Here is an 18,833-nt window from a genome sequence, read left to right on the forward strand (position 1 = left end):
AGAGTCACTGGTAGTTTCTCCTCGCATCGTATAACCCCCTAGGAGAAGCGCTCCCCCGGAGGGGTTACCCTGCGGGCGTGCTCCCGAGTCCAGCATTTGTGTCCATCGATGCAGAATGTCGGACTCGGCCCCGCCCCCCTGGCGCCCGCGTCATTGGATTTAATTGACAGCAGCGGGAGCCAATGGCAGAGGGGAAGAGCGCGTCTCCGGCGTGTGAATTGTAGGACCCAGATGAGTAAATACAGTATACTAATTTATGCTCACTTTTACTTTACTCCTTCACCTGCACACTGGTTGGACCCTCTATAGAAAAAAGTCTGCCCCGTCAGAGCTTTACACCTGCAGCTGGTCAAAGAAAAGATTTTTTTTACTGATAGCAGTTTCCTGTGGACTATGAATTAATCATTTCAAAACTGAGTACAGTAATACAGTTTACCAGGTCCTTCCCATCTCAACACTTTGCTTTTTATGAATCCTGACAGGCCTGATAATACAGGTACCCTTGGCATTCATATAAAGAAAATAAATGCAAATAACTCACCTCAAGATGCTCATCATGTGTTTTAAATTAAAACATGAACTGTTTGTCCATAACATTTTATACAACTAACCTTTTGGCTGTCTTTAAGATTTATGGAGGAAAAAAAATGAAACACATTGGGGTCATTGTCCAGCGAGCAATTCTCATCCTGTCTCTGGCATGTTTTCCGTGCTGGGCCTTCTATATCAATACTGAGAACATCCTTCTGCTTTGTGGACAGGACAAAGACTTAGCAAGGTACTGTTGTTTACTTTAGAAGGGCATAGTAGAGTATTACAAATATAACACTACATGCTTTATTTCTTTAAAAACATCTCCAATATAGCATAAGTTTGTTGGAAAATGTTTGTGCCCTCATAGGCTTACTCAAATGTTGTATAAATGAGCTTTATATAAGAGGATCCATTAGTGTTCATATATAAAAAGTAATTAGAGGTAGAATAAAAGTGAGTGTCCTGAAACATATTCTGATGTTATGCAGTATAAGCAAAGACTTAGCTGCCATTCCTTTAGAACAGAGGTGTCTAACCTACGGCCCAAATGCTGCAGATGGCCCAAGACGGTTATAAATGCGGCGCAACACAAAATTGTAAACTTACTTTAAAAATTTAGATTTTTTTTGGGGGGGGGGGGATTTTTTCTAAAAATGTGTTTACATTTAGCAAACATGGCTGAAGAGTCTCCTTACCGGACTTTTAAAAGTTTTATCTTCCTAAAGAAAAACATCCCACAATCACTCGTCATTTGTTTTTCGGCAGCACATATTTTTATTTCGAAGGATGATGCACATGAAGGGCAAAATTAAAACCAAAATATCTAATAAACACCTTGAGAAATTATTGAAAATTGCTATTACATCCATCAGAGCAGATATTGATGCGTTAGTCAATAAAAAACAGTGTCAAATATTTATTATCTATTTTTTTGTTGCCCTCTTTTACAATAAAAAATATTAAAAAAAAAAAAAAGTTGTATTACTCCGATGATGGGTACATTATCTATATCACTATATCAGTGGTCATTAATTTGTCATCTGCCCAACTTTTTCTGGCCATCAGCTACCCTTATTGTTAGTGTGTCTTATGTGTGGCCAAAGACAAGTCCTCTTCCTCCAATGTGGCCCAGGAAGGTCAAGAGGTTGGACCCCCCTGCTTTTGAAGAACATGAGTCATGACTTTAGTTTAGGCAATTGCCAGTTTAAATAGCACACCAATCTAATCTAATTTACACAATTCCCTAATTTTGCCACATGGAGGGTATCCTCCACTATAGGAAAATGCACAATAAGTAATTAAAGCATATCTATGGTCAAACTGTACAATCATATATTCTTTTCCAAAGTTTACAATTATTTCTAGCCTTCTCCTATTAATCTGAATGATCTTGATCAGTGGTCTCCAAACTGTGGCCTGGGGCCAGATGCGGCCCTTTGCTTGCCTTTATCCAGTCTTTGAGCCAATTTTCCTGCCACCAACATCAACAGTGGGGCATAATTCCTGCCACTGACACCAACAACAGGGCACTATTCCTTCCACTGACACAAACAATGGGACATAATTCCTTTCACTGACACCAACAATGGGGTACTATTCCTCCCACTGACGCCAACAACGGGGCATTATTCCTCCCACTGACACCCCCTAATACCAAAAATGGGGTATTGTTTATTCCCAATGGGCACAGACTGGCCCCATCCTAAAGTCTGAAAGACAGTGAAACGTACTGTGATGTTTGTAAACTTACTGTACTTTGTGAAGAGTCCAACTCATTTACTACCTTAAATTCTGTGACAAATTTTCACTATGCCATACTTTGTGAGCATGTAAGGTGTAGGCGAGGGATGGCCGACCTTCATCAATGTTTCCCATTAACTTGTTGGGCACCAAGTTCTGGGTCACATGAGAGGACTACCCCTGGGGTGCGTTCTTCTGGGCTACTTTAGACACCTGTACCAGGGTCACTCTCCTCAGACATGGGGTACCTTTACTTGAGCCACGCTCATGACCCAGCAGATAATAAACATGAACCAACTCTAGCAAACTCTCTTGATGTATTAAGCATCACCACGATCACTTGTACCTTTTACTCTGTGCCGTTTCTATCAATGTTATGGGACAAGGCTGAAGCTGCTATGGGAGAATGCTTAACCTTAAGGCTGGCCTCCACTTTCAGAGATGGACGTACACCTCTCACTGTAGCTTGCATTTAGGAGGGACACACTTAACTGATGTCCAAAGAAGAAAGTCACCCAGTGCACAACAATACTGGATCTGCACAGTTAGTTCAAAAAATATATATATCTCTGTATATATGGGTGGTATTGGTCCTTAGTATGTTGGAAGTAGTCCATACCAACTTAGGTGTGTAACAAATAGTTCAGGTGTCAGCCATCCCCAGAGCGTATCCAGAAGAACTCTGTGAGAATGCAAAAAGAGGAAAGGAGGGAGGCGCACCTAAGTGTAGTATTAGAATAGCATGTTTAATGCGCAAAGTAATGCACTTACATAAAAGCAGAAATCAAGGGCATTTCTGTAAAAAAGATGTCCTCCTCGAGGGGTGCCAGCAATCTGGTTTCCCAGGCGTCCAAATGATGTCAGGAACTGTGTAGAGTGCTGATTCCAAACCAGGAAGTGGAGAGGATCCAGGCAGCGTAGCGTGGACCGCACGCAGGGAAATTACATCACCCGGAGGGCCGACCTCAGTATAGGGAGAACAGGAAGGACAGGAAGCAAGGCTACGTGCTTGGAGCATACAGCTCCTTCTACTGGCCTCTTATGTTCACACCCACCTGTTCAGTGTTTGCCACTACCTCTTCTCGGTAGCAAAATGGGTCCCTGCCATGCGGCTAGCATGCGCACTCACTTAACTCTTCACTTCCTGTACCTTTGTACAGCATGGGGACCTCGGTGGTGCAAGTCTGCTTCTGTTGCTATGGGAGACAGACTGCTTGCAGAAGGAGTACAGACATCTCCCTCGCTGCTAGAGGCTGTCCTACCTGACACAGGTACTCGCTACCGACAGGCTGCTTTAACTGCTTTTAACCATTGCCCATGGCAACCACATGTAGTACCGCAAAAGAATATCTCTTTAAGTGCTATCGTCATACCCGTATGTGCCTAGTGACCCAAAGCTGGAGTCTATGTGTCCCGGTTAATTGCATTACACTCCTTTAATAACTTCAGACCAGGCAGAAGGCAAACTTTCAAAGCTTTACTTAGAAAAAGGTGCAGCCATGACAAAGTCCACATGCACAAGTGTAGCAAGGTCCCAGGCCTCCTTTGATCTAATGAGAACCTCCAGGGCCAGGGATAACTGACATCCTTCAATACTGTATGTGGTGGGTTGTGAGACATAGTGGGTACAAAGGTGGTAAAAGTCATGGGGCGCCAGACACTTCTTGGATGTAAAAGAGGTTTTATTTCTTTGACAGTCATTTTAATATTTTGCAAGGGACAGAGGGTTAGGGCCAGGACACCCTTATAGTTGCAATTTCAAATGGCAGTCTCAGAGACTTCAACAGGAAGACAGCCGTACGGGAAAGGCCCCAGCAAGGTGCCACTTCTGCACATGCAGGATTGCTGTCTTCTATGGCAACAGTACTTAAACAGTTCCTAACTCAAAGTAACAGTTCTTTCAGCTGTACTACAACTTCTCATTGTAGTTCTTCAGCCTCTTGAGCTCCTGGTCTCTCACTGGACTCTCTGATTCACTGACTCTGAATCCTGTGAGCTCCTCAAGACTATTGTGGTGGTATCTCCTTCAAGCATCACCCACGCTTCCCTGCTTGGAACTTCGGATACCTTCAAGCTTCACCCCTGCTGACTGGCTTGGTCCCTAGCTTGGCACACAAGGCTGCTCTGCAAGCGTCAAGTCCGCTCGTTGGGTCCCTGACTTGATCCCCCACCATGACTGTTCGGGAAGATTACTGCTCCAGTACTTGCTTCAGTTACTCACTGTGGTCCCTGGTAAAGGTGATTGGTCCCTTAGTGGCGACAGCTTCCCTCCTACCTCCGACCATGACAGGTTCTCCGACCGACATAACTGTCACTTTTGGTTGGACTGCAAGCTGCAGTCCCAACCCTGCGCTGCCCTCTTACTTCTGGATAGGCCCTTACACAGCCTGGCAGCCTGATGCCACCCGGGATAGACCTGATCTCCGGCCTAGGAGCCCGGGGCAGATGACACACGTTCACCCAGACGGCAGTCTGGGTGGCACACAAGAACCTGGATCACCTGACTTCACCCAAATATATAGGCTCGCCCAGAAGGCCAAGGGATTCAACAAAATCCCTGCCCATTGGCTGAGATACCCCATATACCCATAACCTGACCTTGAGTTGTCCTTCTCAATTTAATACCTCCAAGTGCCCGGCCACCTGGTGGTAGAAGAGGAAAGTACAACCAGGCCAAACTTAGGGAGAAGTCAATAGATCCCTAGTAATTAACTACAGTAGCTACTCCTCACAAGGAATTTAGTGAGGAGCTCCCTGACTAAACCTCAGGGCGCTACACAAGAAACAGTTTTTCCTACATCCCTAATTCTTAACTCAGGCTGTGTGCTGCCACAGCATACCTTTATAGACAGAGTCCATGCTGGTGTCTTCAGAAGGACTGCAAGTCCCAGCAATCCTCCCACATGTGGAAGGTTCCAGGAAACAGGACATCAGTTCATCCCTCACAGTTACTACCTTTTGTTTCACCAGCTCCTCCCTATTAGCAGGGGCGGCTCCAGTCAATTTTTTTTGCAGGTGCTATGCAGGTGCTAGGGGTAAAAGTGGGGGAGCTAAGTCTCAAAAGCATGAAAACAAACAAAAATGAAAGGCAGAGGCACCAAACGACATTTGGACTAGAAAATAAGACATTTATTGTCTTAACAATTGATAAAAAAAAGTGCAATAATCACAGGAAGACTGTAAACACAGAAAATTAAGTGTCATGCCCTGAAGAAAACATATGAAACCATCAGAGGAGAAAGTCTATAGAACCCAAGAGGATTCCATTTTATGTGAAATTAAATCAGGTGGCACATTGTCCTACTCTGGTTTGATCATATCTCCCACAAGCTACAGGAAGTCAGCTATGACTTGGCTTCAGGGCTCCTTTGTGATGCACATACAGTGGGTATAGAAAATAACCACTCACTCTAAAATAATCACATTGTGGTACACCCAATTGAGAATTGTTTTCCAATCCAAAGCAGTCTTCATTTCAGGCTGCAAAGCAACAAAATGTGATTTTTAAGGGGGGCCTTTTCTATACCAAATGTATGTGCATCACAAAAAAGCCACCTGGTTCATTTGCAGTGGATACATGCAGTTAAGCATTCACAGTAAAGAATCAAAACCCATCAATTTCTGCAGAGGCTATGGGTTTGCAACTGGATCCAGAGAAATTTAGATCCACAAAAAATGCACAGGATGGAGTAAACCATAAATGCAATGGCAAGCAAGCCTAGGCCATTAACAGTCACAGAGCAAGAAAGGGCTGTGGCCTGAGGGAGATATGATCAAACCAGAGTAGGACAATGGGGTTTATTTACTAAAGCTGCAGTCAGAGTGCAAACTCAGGCTCATTTCTGCATAGAAACCGGCTTCCAGGTTTCATTGCCAAAGCTTAATTGAACAAGCTGAGGTTAGAAGCTGATTGGCCCCCATGCACAGCTGCACTAGATTCTGAGTGCACCAGTTTTAGTAAATCTATCCCAATGTGTCACCTGGCCCATTTTCAGTGGATACAATGGGCACCATAACGCAGTTAAGCATTCATAGTAAAGAACAGAAACCCATCAATTTCAGAGGATATGGGTTTGTGGAACTAAGCTTCTCTGAGTCCAGTTACAAACAATGCACAGGATGAGGTTAAACCATTAATGGCAATGGTAAGCAATGCTGGACCATCAACAGTCACAGGCAAGAAACAAAGGGGACCAAGTCATAGCCGACCTATGCTGTGGCCTGTAGGAGATATGATCAAACCAGAGTAGGACAATGTGCCTCCTGGCCCATTTGCAGTGGATAAAATTGACACCATAATGCAGTTAAGCATTCACAGACAGTAAAGAACAGGAACCCATCAATTTTAGCAGATACTATGGGTTTGTGGATCTAAGCTTCTCTGAGTCCAGTTGCAAACAATGCACAGGATGGAGTAAACGATGAATGGCAAGCAATGTTAAACCATTAACAGTGACAGAACAAGAAAGGAGACCAAGTCATAGCTGACATATGCTGTGGCCTGTGGGCGACATGATCAAACCAAAGTAGGACAATGTGCCACGTGAGAGCAGCCTGATCCTCTTTTCAGGTCCCCTGCCGACACTCCTGCTGAGTGCCCCCCAGAGCAAGCAGCTTGCTCTGGTGGCATCCAAGCAGGAGCTCTAACCATAAATTTTAAAGAATTCCTTCGCGCTGGTAGATGTAAGAAAAGAAAAATGTAGGTGATGTAAAATACTAAATGTGAATATTGCAGCAAAATTAATAGTGCTCACACAACCGCTTACTGGATAAATAATTAAGTGAATTTCGCGCAATATTCCAGTATTACCAGTATTTCGATGCCAAAGAAAAACTAGCAAGGTTATAATACCATAAATAATCGTGAATGGATCCTGGTGAATGAAAATCCTTGTATAAAGTGTTATACCATTAAATAAATTAATATAAAGTGCAACCGTATAATACCATAAATAACCGTGAATGGATCCTGGTGAATAAAAATCCTTGTGTAAAATGTTGAGACATAAAATAAATTAATATAAATTAATATAAAGTGCAACCGTGACTGAATGGCCGTGAATAGATGCTGGTGAGTAAAAGTCTTTGTAAAAAGTCCTTATGACATTGAATAAATTAATATAAAGTGAAACCCATCATAAAGGTGAATGATTAGCAACAAATTAATATCAAAAGTGCACTAAACTCAGTGTAGTCCCAATTCATCTAACTGCGCCTTTAAAAATAAAAACTCAAATTAGCAGCATTACTAGATTCAAAATATGCAATTCATAGAATCTAGGATAGATGGCGCTGTTGAGTAGATAGAAAGTCCTTCTATTCGGGTCTGTGTGTGTTCTATATGGTGGCTGAATGTTTCCTACGGTGGTATCCTCTAGTGCAGTCTCTCTGGACTCTCACCTTAAATTAGTACAAATCGAACTGTGGAGATAAGATCAATGCAGTATGGAAGCGCTGTCTGGACACTTCTCCTTCTGTACTACTTGACTCTCTGGATCTTCTCCTGTGTTCCCTCGGCTCCCTCCACTCTGATGCAGCTCAGACAAGATAAAGACAGGGGAGGGGGAGAGAGAAGGCAGGCTCCACTAGTGTGTTATCGTTTTAAAACCAGGGGGGGGATATTTATTTGATTATACTCTTACATTGAATATTAAAAAGTCAGGCAAAGTAAAAAACAGATGAGAAGTCTGGCGTTCTCAGCGCCCTCTCACTTGTATTGACAGCTGTGTGCCGCTCCAGCCAATCCCTACGCGTTACGACACGTCACGTGTCTTCATCTGGGGAACCGGATTGGCTGTTCTATATTACCTTATATATAGTATAACCGGAAATGCTAAAACCGCCATTTTTCTTATGGGCATGCTGATAGACACAGCGGTTCATGTATTGCAACCGGAAGTTTCAAAACGGCCATTTTACTTGTGGTTTTATGGGTTCTGCTCAGCGCTCATTTTTCATTGGATTTGTAATGTAGATATGCCACCATTTTGTTGTGGATGGCTACAATCTTGCTCTATATGTTGAACTCCTATGTGAGCGGCCATCATTATGGTGGAAATGTTATCTACGGCCAATGTATACAGTGAAGGACAATACACCACAAATAACTGAAGCCGCAAGAAAAGGGGAGCAAACGGCCTTGTTTGATGTACTGATGATGTTATAAAATACAAATATGTGTAAAAATAAATATTGGTTGTCAATTTTAGTAAAACAAATAGCTATCCTATAGCGGTATACGGGTGAAACCAGGTGAGAGTGCTCTGATATGACAATCGATAGATGCATTATACAACATTAGAGCTAACATACAACATAATCTTCAAAAATAGCAAACTAGCAAAACTATTAATGTTGTAGGGTTTCTGATCCATAAACAGTAGGTAATTATTAGTATTAGTATTAGTGTGCCATGTATAGATCACTGTAGTACTAATACATGCCACCAATAAGAATAAAAAATAAAACTCTATATGATCAACAACATTAAATATAGTGAACATTATACATAATATTAACAGATACCTCAATATAATTAACCACTTGCCGACCGCCTAACGTATATATACGTCGGCAGAATGGCACGGGCAGGCAGAATCACGTACCTGTACGTGATCTGCCTCCCGCGGGCGGGGGGTCCGATCGGACCCCCCCCCCGGTGCCATCGGCGGTCGGCATCTGACTGGGAGCGTCGGGAGGCGAGGGGGAGACCATCCGATCGTGGCCCCCCCCTCGCGATCGCTCCCAGCCAATGGGAATCCTCCTCTGCCTGTGTATAGTTTCACACAGGCAGAGGATGTGATGTCATCTCTCCTCGGTCTGGCAGTTTCCGTCCAGCGCCGAGGAGAGAAGACATGTAAGTGCACAACACACAAACACACACAGTAGAACATGCCAGGCATACCTTACACCCCCGATCCCCCCCCGATCGCCCCCCGACCCCCCCCCCAATCACCCCCCCCCCGTCACAAACTGACATTAGCAGTATTTTTTTTTTTTTTTTTTCTGATTACTGCATAGTGTCAGTTTGTGACAGTTACAGTGTTAGGGCAGTGAGTGGTAGCCCCCTTTAGGTCTAGGATACCCCCCTAACCCCCCCTAATAAAGTTTTAACCCCTTGATCACCCCCTGTCACCAGTGTCACTAAGCGATCATTTTTCTGATCGCTGTATTAGTGTCGCTGGTGACGATAGTTAGAGACGTAAATATTTAGGTTCGCCGTCAGCGTTTTATAGCGTCAGGGACCCCCATATACTATCTAATAAAGGTTTTAACCCCTTGATTGCCCCCTAGTTAACCCTTTCACCACTGATCACCGTATAACTGTTACGAGTGACGCTGGTTAGTTTGTTTATTTTTTATAGTGTCAGGGCACCCGCCGTTTATTACCGAATAAAGGTTTAGCCCCCTGATCGCCCGGCGGTGATATGCGTCGCCCCAGGCAGCGTCAGATTAGCGCCAGTACCGCTAACACCCACGCAAGCAGCATACGCCTCCCTTAGTGGTATAGTATCTGATCAGATCAATATCTGATCCAATCAGATCTATACTAGCGTCCCCAGCAGTTTAGGGTTCCCGAAAACGCAGTGTTAGCGGGATCAGCCCAGATACTCGCTAGCACCTGCGTTTTGCCCCTCTGCCCGGCCCACCCAAGTGCAGTATCGATCGATCACTGTCACTTACAAAACACTAAACGCATAACTGCAGCGTTCGCATAGTCAGGCCTGATCCCTGCGATCGCTAACAGTTTTTTTGGTAGCGTTTTGGTGAACTGGCAAGCACCAGCCCCAGGCAGCGTCAGATTAGCGCCAGTACCGCTAACACCCACGCACGCACCGTACACCTCCCTTAGTGGTATAGTATCTGATCGGATCAATATCTGATCTGATCAGATCTATACTAGCATCCCCAGCAGTTTAGGGTTCCCACAAACGCAGTGTTAGCGGGATCAGCCCAGATACCTGCTAGCACCTGCGTTTTGCCCCTCCGCCCGGCCCACCCAAGTGCAGTATCAATCGATCACTGACACTTACAAAACACTAAACACATAACTGCAGCGTTCGCAGAGTCAGGCCTGATCACTGCGATCGCTAACAGTTTTTCTGGTAGCGTTTTGGTGAACTGGCAAGCACCAGCCCCAGGCAGCGTCAGGTTAGCGCCAGTACCGCTAACACCCACGCACGCAGCATACGCCTCCCTTAGTGGTATAGTATCTGAACGGATCAATATCTGATCTGATCAGATCTATACTAGCGTCCCCAGCAGTTTAGGGTTCCCACAAACGCAGTGTTAGCGGGATCAGCCCAGATACCTGCTAGCACCTGCGTTTTGCCCCTCCGCCCGGCCCAGCCCAGCCCACCCAAGTGCAGTATCGATCGATCACTGTCACTTACAAAACACTAAACGCATAACTGCAGCGTTCGCAGAGTCAGGCCTGATCCTTGCGATCGCTAACAGTTTTTTTGGTAGCGTTTTGGTGAACTGGCAAGCACCAGCGGCCTAGTACACCCCGGTCGTAGTCAAACCAGCACTGCAGTAACACTTGGTGACGTGGCGAGTCCCATAAGTGCAGTTCAAGCTGGTGAGGTGGCAAGCACAAGTAGTGTCCCGCTGCCACCAAGAAGACGAACACAGGCCCGTCGTGCCCATAATGCCCTTCCTGCTGCATTCGCCAATCCTAATTGGGAACCCACCGCTTCTGCGGCGCCCGTACTTCCCCCATTCACATCCCCAACCAAATGCAGTCGGCTGCATGAGAGGCATTTTCTTTATGTCCTCCCGAGTACCCCTACCCAACGAACCCCCCCCCAAAAAAGATGTCGTGTCTGCAGCAAGCGCGGATATAGGCGTGACACCCGCTATTATTGTCCCTCCTGTCCTGACAATCCTGGTCTTTGCATTGGTGAATATTTTGAACGCTACCATGCACTAGTTGAGTATTAGCGTAGGGTACAGCATTGCACAGACTAGGCACACTTTCACAGGGTCTCCCAAGATGCCATCGCATTTTGAGAGACCCGAACCTGGAACCGGTTACAGTTATAAAAGTTAGTTACAAAAAAAAGTGTAAAAAAAAAAAAAAACACATACAAAAATATAAAATAAAAAAAAAAATAGTTGTCGTTTTATTGTTCTTTCTCTCTCTATTCTCTCTCTCTATTGTTCTGTTCTTTTTTACTGTATTCTATTCTGCAATGTTTTATTGTTATTATGTTTTATCATGTTTGCTTTTCAGGTATGCAATTTTTTATACCTTACCGTTTACTGTGCTTTATTGTTAACCATTTTTTTGTCTTCAGGTACGCCATTCACGACTTTGAGTGGTTATACCAGAATGATGCCTGCAGGTTTAGGTATCATCTTGGTATCATTCTTTTCAGCCAGCGGTCGGCTTTCATGTAAAAGCAATCCTAGCGGCTAATTAGCCTCTAGACTGCTTTTACAAGCAGTGGGAGGGAATGCCCCTCCCCCCCCAACGTCTTCCGTGTTTTTCTCTGGCTCTCCTGTCTCAACAGGGAACCTGAAAATGCAGCCGGTGATTCAGCCAGCTGACCATAGAGCTGATCAGAGACCAGAGTGGCTCCAAACATCTCTATGGCCTAAGAAACCGGAAGCTACGAGCATTTTATGACTTAGATTTCGCCGGATGTAAACAGCGCCATTGGGAAATTGGGAAAGCATTTTATCACACCGATCTTGGTGTGGTCAGATGCTTTGAGGGCAGAGGAGAAATCTAGGGTCTAATAGACCCCAATTTTTGCAAAAAAGAGTACCTGTCACTACCTATTGCTATGATAGGGGATATTTACATTCCCTGAGATAACAATAAAAATGATTAAAAAAAAAAAAAAATGAAAGGAACAGTTTAAAAATAAGATAAAAAAATAATAATAATAAAGAAAAAAAAAAAAAAAAAAAAAAAGCACCCCTGTCCCCCCTGCTCTCGCGCTAAGGCGAACGCAAGCGTCGGTCTGGCGTCAAATGTAAACAGCAATTGCACCATGCATGTGAGGTATCGCCGCGAAGGTCAGATCGAGGGCAGTAAGTTTAGCAGTAGACCTCCTCTGTAAATCTAAAGTGGTAACCTGTAAAGGCTTTTAAAGGCTTTTAAAAATGTATTTAGTTTGTCGCCACTGCACGTTTGTGCGCAATTTTAAAGCATGTCATGTTTGGTATCCATGTACTCGGCCTAAGATCATCTTTTTTATTTCATCAAACATTTGGGCAATATAGTGTGTTTTAGTGCATTAAAATGTAAAAAAGTGTGTTTTTTCCCCAAAAAATGCGTTTGAAAAATCGCTGCGCAAATACTGTGTGAAAAAAAAAAATGAAACACCCACCATTTTAATCTGTAGGGCATTTGCTTTAAAAAAAATATATAATGTTTGGGGGTTCAAAGTAATTTTCTTGCAAAAAAAAATTATTTTTTTATGTAAACAATAAGTGTCAGAAAGGGCTTTGTCTTCAAGTGGTTAGAAGTGTGGGTGATGTGTGACATAAGCTTCTAGATGTTGTGCATAAAATGCCAGGACAGTTCAAAACCCCCCCAAATGACCCCATTTTGGAAAGTAGACACCCCAAGCTATTTGCTGAGAGTCATGTTGAGTCCATGGAATAATTTATATTGTGACACAAGTTGCGGGAAAGAGACAATTTTTTATTTTTTTTATTTTTTTTTGCGCAAAGTTGTCACTAAATGATATATTGCTCAAACATGCCATGGGAATATGTGAAATTACACCCCAAAATACATTCTGCTGCTTCTCCTGAGTACGGGGATACCACATGTGTGGGACTTTTTGGGAGCCTAGCCGCGTACGGGACCCCGAAAACCAAGCACCGCCTTCAGGCTTTCTTAGGCCGTAAATTTTTGATTTCACTCTTCACTGCCTATCACAGTTTCGGAGGCCATGGAATGCCCAGGTGGCAAAAAAACCCCCCAAATGACCCCATTTTGGAAAGTAGACACCCCAAGCTATTTGATGAGAGGTATAGTGAGTATTTTGCAGACCTCACTTTTTGTCACAAAGTTTTGAAAATTGAAAAAAGAAAAAAAAAAAAATTTTTTCTCGTCTTTCTTTATTTTCAAAAACAAATGAGAGCTGCAAAATACTCACCATGCCTCTCAGCAAATAGCTTGGGGTGTCTACTTTCCAAAATGGGGTCATTTGGGGGGGGTTTGTGCCACCTGGGCATTCCATGGCCTCCGAAACTGTGATAGGCAGTGAGGAGTAAAATCAAAAATGTACGCCCTTAGAAATCCTGAAGGCAGTGATTGGTTTTCGGGGTCCCGTACGCGGCTAGGCTCCCAAAAAGTCCCACACATGTGGTATCCCCATACTCAGGAGAAGCAGCTAAATGTATTTTGGGGTGCAATTCCACATATGCCCATGGCCTGTGTGAGCAATATATCATTTAGTGACAACTTTGTGCAAAAAAAAAAAAAAAAAAAAAAAAATTTGTCACTTTCCCGCAACTTGTGTCAAAATATAAAACATTCCATGGACTCAACATGCCTCAAAGCAAATAGCTTGGGGTGTCTACTTTCCAAAATGGGGTCATTTGGGGGGGTTTTATGTCATCTGGGCATTTTATGGCCTTCAAAACTGTGATAGGTAGTGAGGAGTAAAATCAAAAATGTACGCCCTTAGAAATCCTGAAGGCAGTGATTGGTTTTCGGGGCCCCGTACGCGGCTAGGCTCCCAAAAAGTCTCACACATGTGGTATCCCCATACTCAGGAGAAGCAGCTAAATGTATTTTGGGGTGCAATTCCACATATGCCCATGGCCTGTGTGAGCAATATATCATTTAGTGACAAATTTTTGTAATTTTTTTTTTTTTTTTTTGTCATTGTTCAATCACTTGGGACAAAAAAAATGAATATTCAATGGGCTCAACATGCCTCTCAGCAAATTCCTTGGGGTGTCTACTTTCCAAAATGGGGTCATTTGTGGGGGTTTTGTACTGCCCTGCCATTTTAGCACCTCAAGAAACGACATAGGCAGTCATAAATTAAAGGCTGTGTAAATTCCAGAAAATGTACCCTAGTTTGTAGACGCTATAACTTTTGCGCAAACCAATAAATATACACTTATTGACATTTTTTTTACCAAAGACATGTGGCCGAATACATTTTGGCCTAGATGTATGACTAAAATTGAGTTTATTGGATTTTTTTTTAGAACAAAAAGTAGAAAATATCATTTTTTTTCAAAATTTTCGGTCTTTTTCCGTGTATAGCGCAAAAAATAAAAACGGCAGAGGTGATCAAATACTATCAAAAGAAAGCTCTATTTGTGGGAAGAAAAGGACGCAAATTTCGTTTGGGTACAGCATTGCATGACCGCGCAATTAGCAGTTAAAGCGACGCAGTGCCGAATTGTAAAAAGTGCTCTGGTCAGGAAGGGGGTAAAACCTTCCGGGGCTGAAGTGGTTAAAATCTAATGTGTAGTAAAATCGGAGACTTCATATGTTATTTATATAGGAATTCATGATGCAATTAATAAAATATGATAAAAATCTAAAAAATATTAAAAATCATTTAAAAAGCAATTTAAATCAAATTCTACGTTGAGACCCCCAGGTACCAGTGTGCGTAAAGTATGAATCCATCTGGATTCTTTACGGCTAATATCGCGGACTAAATGGCTACCTCTCCACATAGGCTTGTGTTTTTCAATTCCCCAAAATTGGAGATGCGTGGGGTCTCTGTTGTGAACTAATGCAAAATGTTTCGACACATTATGCTTCGGGAATGATTTTTAATATTTTTTAGATTTTTATCATATTTTATTAATTGCATCATGAATTCCTATATAAATAACATATGAAGTCTCCGATTTTACTACACATTAGATTTTAATTATATTGAGGTATCTGTTAATATTATGTATAATGTTCACTATATTTAATGTTGTTGATCATATAGAGTTTTATTTTTTATTCTTATTGGTGGCATGTATTAGTACTACAGTGATCTATACATGGCACACTAATACTAATACTAATAATTACCTACTGTTTATGGATCAGAAACCCTACAACATTAATAGTTTTGCTAGTTTGCTATTTTTGAAGATTATGTTGTATGTTAGCTCTAATGTTGTATAATGCATCTATCGATTGTCATATCAGAGCACTCTCACCTGGTTTCACCCGTATACCGCTATAGGATAGCTATTTGTTTTACTAAAATTGACAACCAATATTTATTTTTACACATATTTGTATTTTATAACATCATCAGTACATCAAACAAGGCCGTTTGCTCCCCTTTTCTTGCGGCTTCAGTTATTTGTGGTGTATTGTCCTTCACTGTATACATTGGCCGTAGATAACATTTCCACCATAATGATGGCCGCTCACATAGGAGTTCAACATATAGAGCAAGATTGTAGCCATCCACAACAAAATGGTGGCATATCTACATTACAAATCCAATGAAAAATGAGCGCTGAGCAGAACCCATAAAACCACAAGTAAAATGGCCGTTTTGAAACTTCCGGTTGCAATACATGAACCGCTGTGTCTATCAGCATGCCCATAAGAAAAATGGCGGTTTTAGCATTTCCGGTTATACTATATATAAGGTAATATAGAACAGCCAATCCGGTTCCCCAGATGAAGACACGTGACGTGTCGTAACGCGTAGGGATTGGCTGGAGCGGCACACAGCTGTCAATACAAGTGAGAGGGCGCTGAGAACGCCAGACTTCTCAACTGTTTTTTACTTTGCCTGACTTTTTAATATTCAATGTAAGAGTATAATCAAATAAATATCCCCCCCCTGGTTTTAAAACGATAACACACTAGTGGAGCCTGCCTTCTCTCTCCCCCTCCCCTGTCTTTATCTTGTCTGAGCTGCATCAGAGTGGAGGGAGCCGAGGGAACACAGGAGAAGATCCAGAGAGTCAAGTAGTACAGAAGGAGAAGTGTCCAGACAGCGCTTCCATACTGCATTGATCTTATCTCCACAGTTCGATTTGTACTAATTTAAGGTGAGAGTCCAGAGAGACTGCACTAGAGGATACCACCGTAGGAAACATTCAGCCACCATATAGAACACACACAGACCCGAATAGAAGGACTTTCTATCTACTCAACAGCGCCATCTATCCTAGATTCTATGAATTGCATATTTTGAATCTAGTAATGCTGCTAATTTGAGTTTTTATTTTTAAAGGCGCAGTTAGATGAATTGGGACTACACTGAGTTTAGTGCACTTTTGATATTAATTTGTTGCTAATCATTCACCTTTATGATGGGTTTCACTTTATATTAATTTATTCAATGTCATAAGGACTTTTTACAAAGACTTTTACTCACCAGCATCTATTCACGGCCATTCAGTCACGGTTGCACTTTATATTAATTTATATTAATTTATTTTATGTCTCAACATTTTACACAAGGATTTTTATTCACCAGGATCCATTCACGGTTATTTATGGTATTATACGGTTGCACTTTATATTAATTTATTTAATGGTATAACACTTTATACAAGGATTTTCATTCACCAGGATCCATTCACGATTATTTATGGTATTATAACCTTGCTAGTTTTTCTTTGGCATCGAAATACTGGTAATACTGGAATATTGCGCGAAATTCACTTAATTATTTATCCAGTAAGCGGTTGTGTGAGCACTATTAATTTTGCTGCAATATTCACATTTAGTATTTTACATCACCTACATTTTTCTTTTCTTACATCTACCAGCGCGAAGGAATTCTTTAAAATTTATGGTTAGAGATCTCACATATCTACACCTTTGCAGCTAACATGGATGTATTTACCTATATTGAAAATAGAAAAGTCAACTTAGATGAGGTATTTAACCCACTAAACAAAACACGCAACACAGACCTCGAAAGTATGACTAGGAAATTAGGGCACCATATGGAAAAAAAGATCAACCTATGGTGGGATACTAATACATTCGAGAGATACATTAGAGAAAATATGGTCCCTAGGAGATTAAGGTGGGAAGTACCACCTAATGATGGACTGACCGATAAAGAATCGATGCAAGAATGGTTTGCGTTCTATAATGATAAAAGCATTGAAGGTTTAAAATTCCTACTTGGACGCAAACATAAGAAAGCCATAATATTGCAACAACAAATAGAAGAAATTAAACAAAAAATGGAACCATTCAAAGAAACAGCCGACTTTAAAAGATTGGCAACCCAGCTCAATAAGGATCTAATAACTAAAGACCTTGAAGTACAAAATCGAAAAATGAAAAAATACCAAAGGGATGTAACGGATTACAAGACCAATCAAGTCTTCAAATGGCAAAGCAAAGTTGAACCCGACCCTCCTTCATCCACATATTCAACTCCGGAAAGGGAAGTTAGGATCCAAGACCCCACAACCACACATGTCCTTAACCCTCCTAGGTGGGAAGAAAAAGGTGGACGAATGGGAACACCACGTGCATATACAGAGAGATCCAAGACAAGCGGCCCCAACCATGGAAGAAGAGATGAAAGGGACACATATGGAGGCACACCAAGAACTAACTATAACCAAAGGAATAGCTATGGATACGGGCAATATACTCCAAAAAGAGGAGGAAAGAAACCTTTCAGAAAACCGGTTAATAATAGGAACTGGCAACACAATGAGAGAAATACTAGAGACAACAGAACATCATCATATCAACATGAATATCATGATGGATATGGACGTTATCCGATCCCCACGTATAATAGATTTGAGCCTATTAGAGACGATCAGGAATACCATTACGCGGATTCGGACCATTATGGACAGCAACAAAATTACAATACACAAAGGCCTTTTTTAGAGAGAGAGAGGAGGGATCACTCACCACAAAGACCCCCTCAAGAGGAATACCACTCACCCAGGAGACGACCCCAAGAAGAACAAAGAAGAAATACTCCAGAACGAAGAGGGGACGAAGATCAGGGAAGAGATTCCAAAAGAAGAAGAATGTAATTGGAGAAAATGTAGTAAATATAAGTGGGAAACAAATAACAACAGAAGAGTTGACAGTACTCGATAAAGGCCTGAAACATGCACCCAAAAGTAATCTTAACAAATTCAACACATACATTGGAATACAAAAATATATTCGGAAAATTAACATTAAAAAATATATGATGAACAATTTGTGGAAGCCAGAAAATTCAAGGATTGAAACCACACAGCCAGAAGTACACAGCACACTGCGAAATGCCTCATTATTCAACCCACAGATCACGAACAACCAAAATGTGGAAGTCTTCAAAAATCTTGTGTTACAGGATATAGATCAGATAAAGATTAAAAAAGCCACAGACCCTATACATATAAAAAACGGCATAAAACGCCTGACAGAAAGAAAAGATATTGTAATCAGGCCGGCGGATAAGGGAGGTGCAATAGTACTACAGTCTAAAGAACAGTACCTAACTGAACTCAATAGGCAGCTACAAGATGAAACTACGTACACCAAACTACTTGGAAATCCAACCTCAAAATATAAGAAACAACTAGAAGCCATAGTAGATCTCGGAAAGAAGAAAAATATATTGAACCCGAAAGAA

The 18,833-nt window shown here is 42.0% G+C and overlaps 1 protein-coding gene across 1 annotated transcript in view; it reads left to right on the forward strand.

Annotated features, from left to right (window-relative positions):
- Positions 1-18,833, forward strand: part of LOC141128137 (multidrug and toxin extrusion protein 1-like) — a 228,124-nt gene that overhangs the window by 59,466 nt on the left and 149,825 nt on the right. Inside the window, exon 4 of the mRNA XM_073615236.1 lies at positions 630-778. Coding sequence (XP_073471337.1) covers positions 630-778 — 149 coding nt within the window. The remainder of the gene's footprint in view (positions 1-629; positions 779-18,833) is intronic.

Source organism: Aquarana catesbeiana, linkage group LG02 (genome assembly GCF_042186555.1).
Source record: "Aquarana catesbeiana isolate 2022-GZ linkage group LG02, ASM4218655v1, whole genome shotgun sequence".
NCBI lineage: Eukaryota > Metazoa > Chordata > Amphibia > Anura > Ranidae > Aquarana > Aquarana catesbeiana.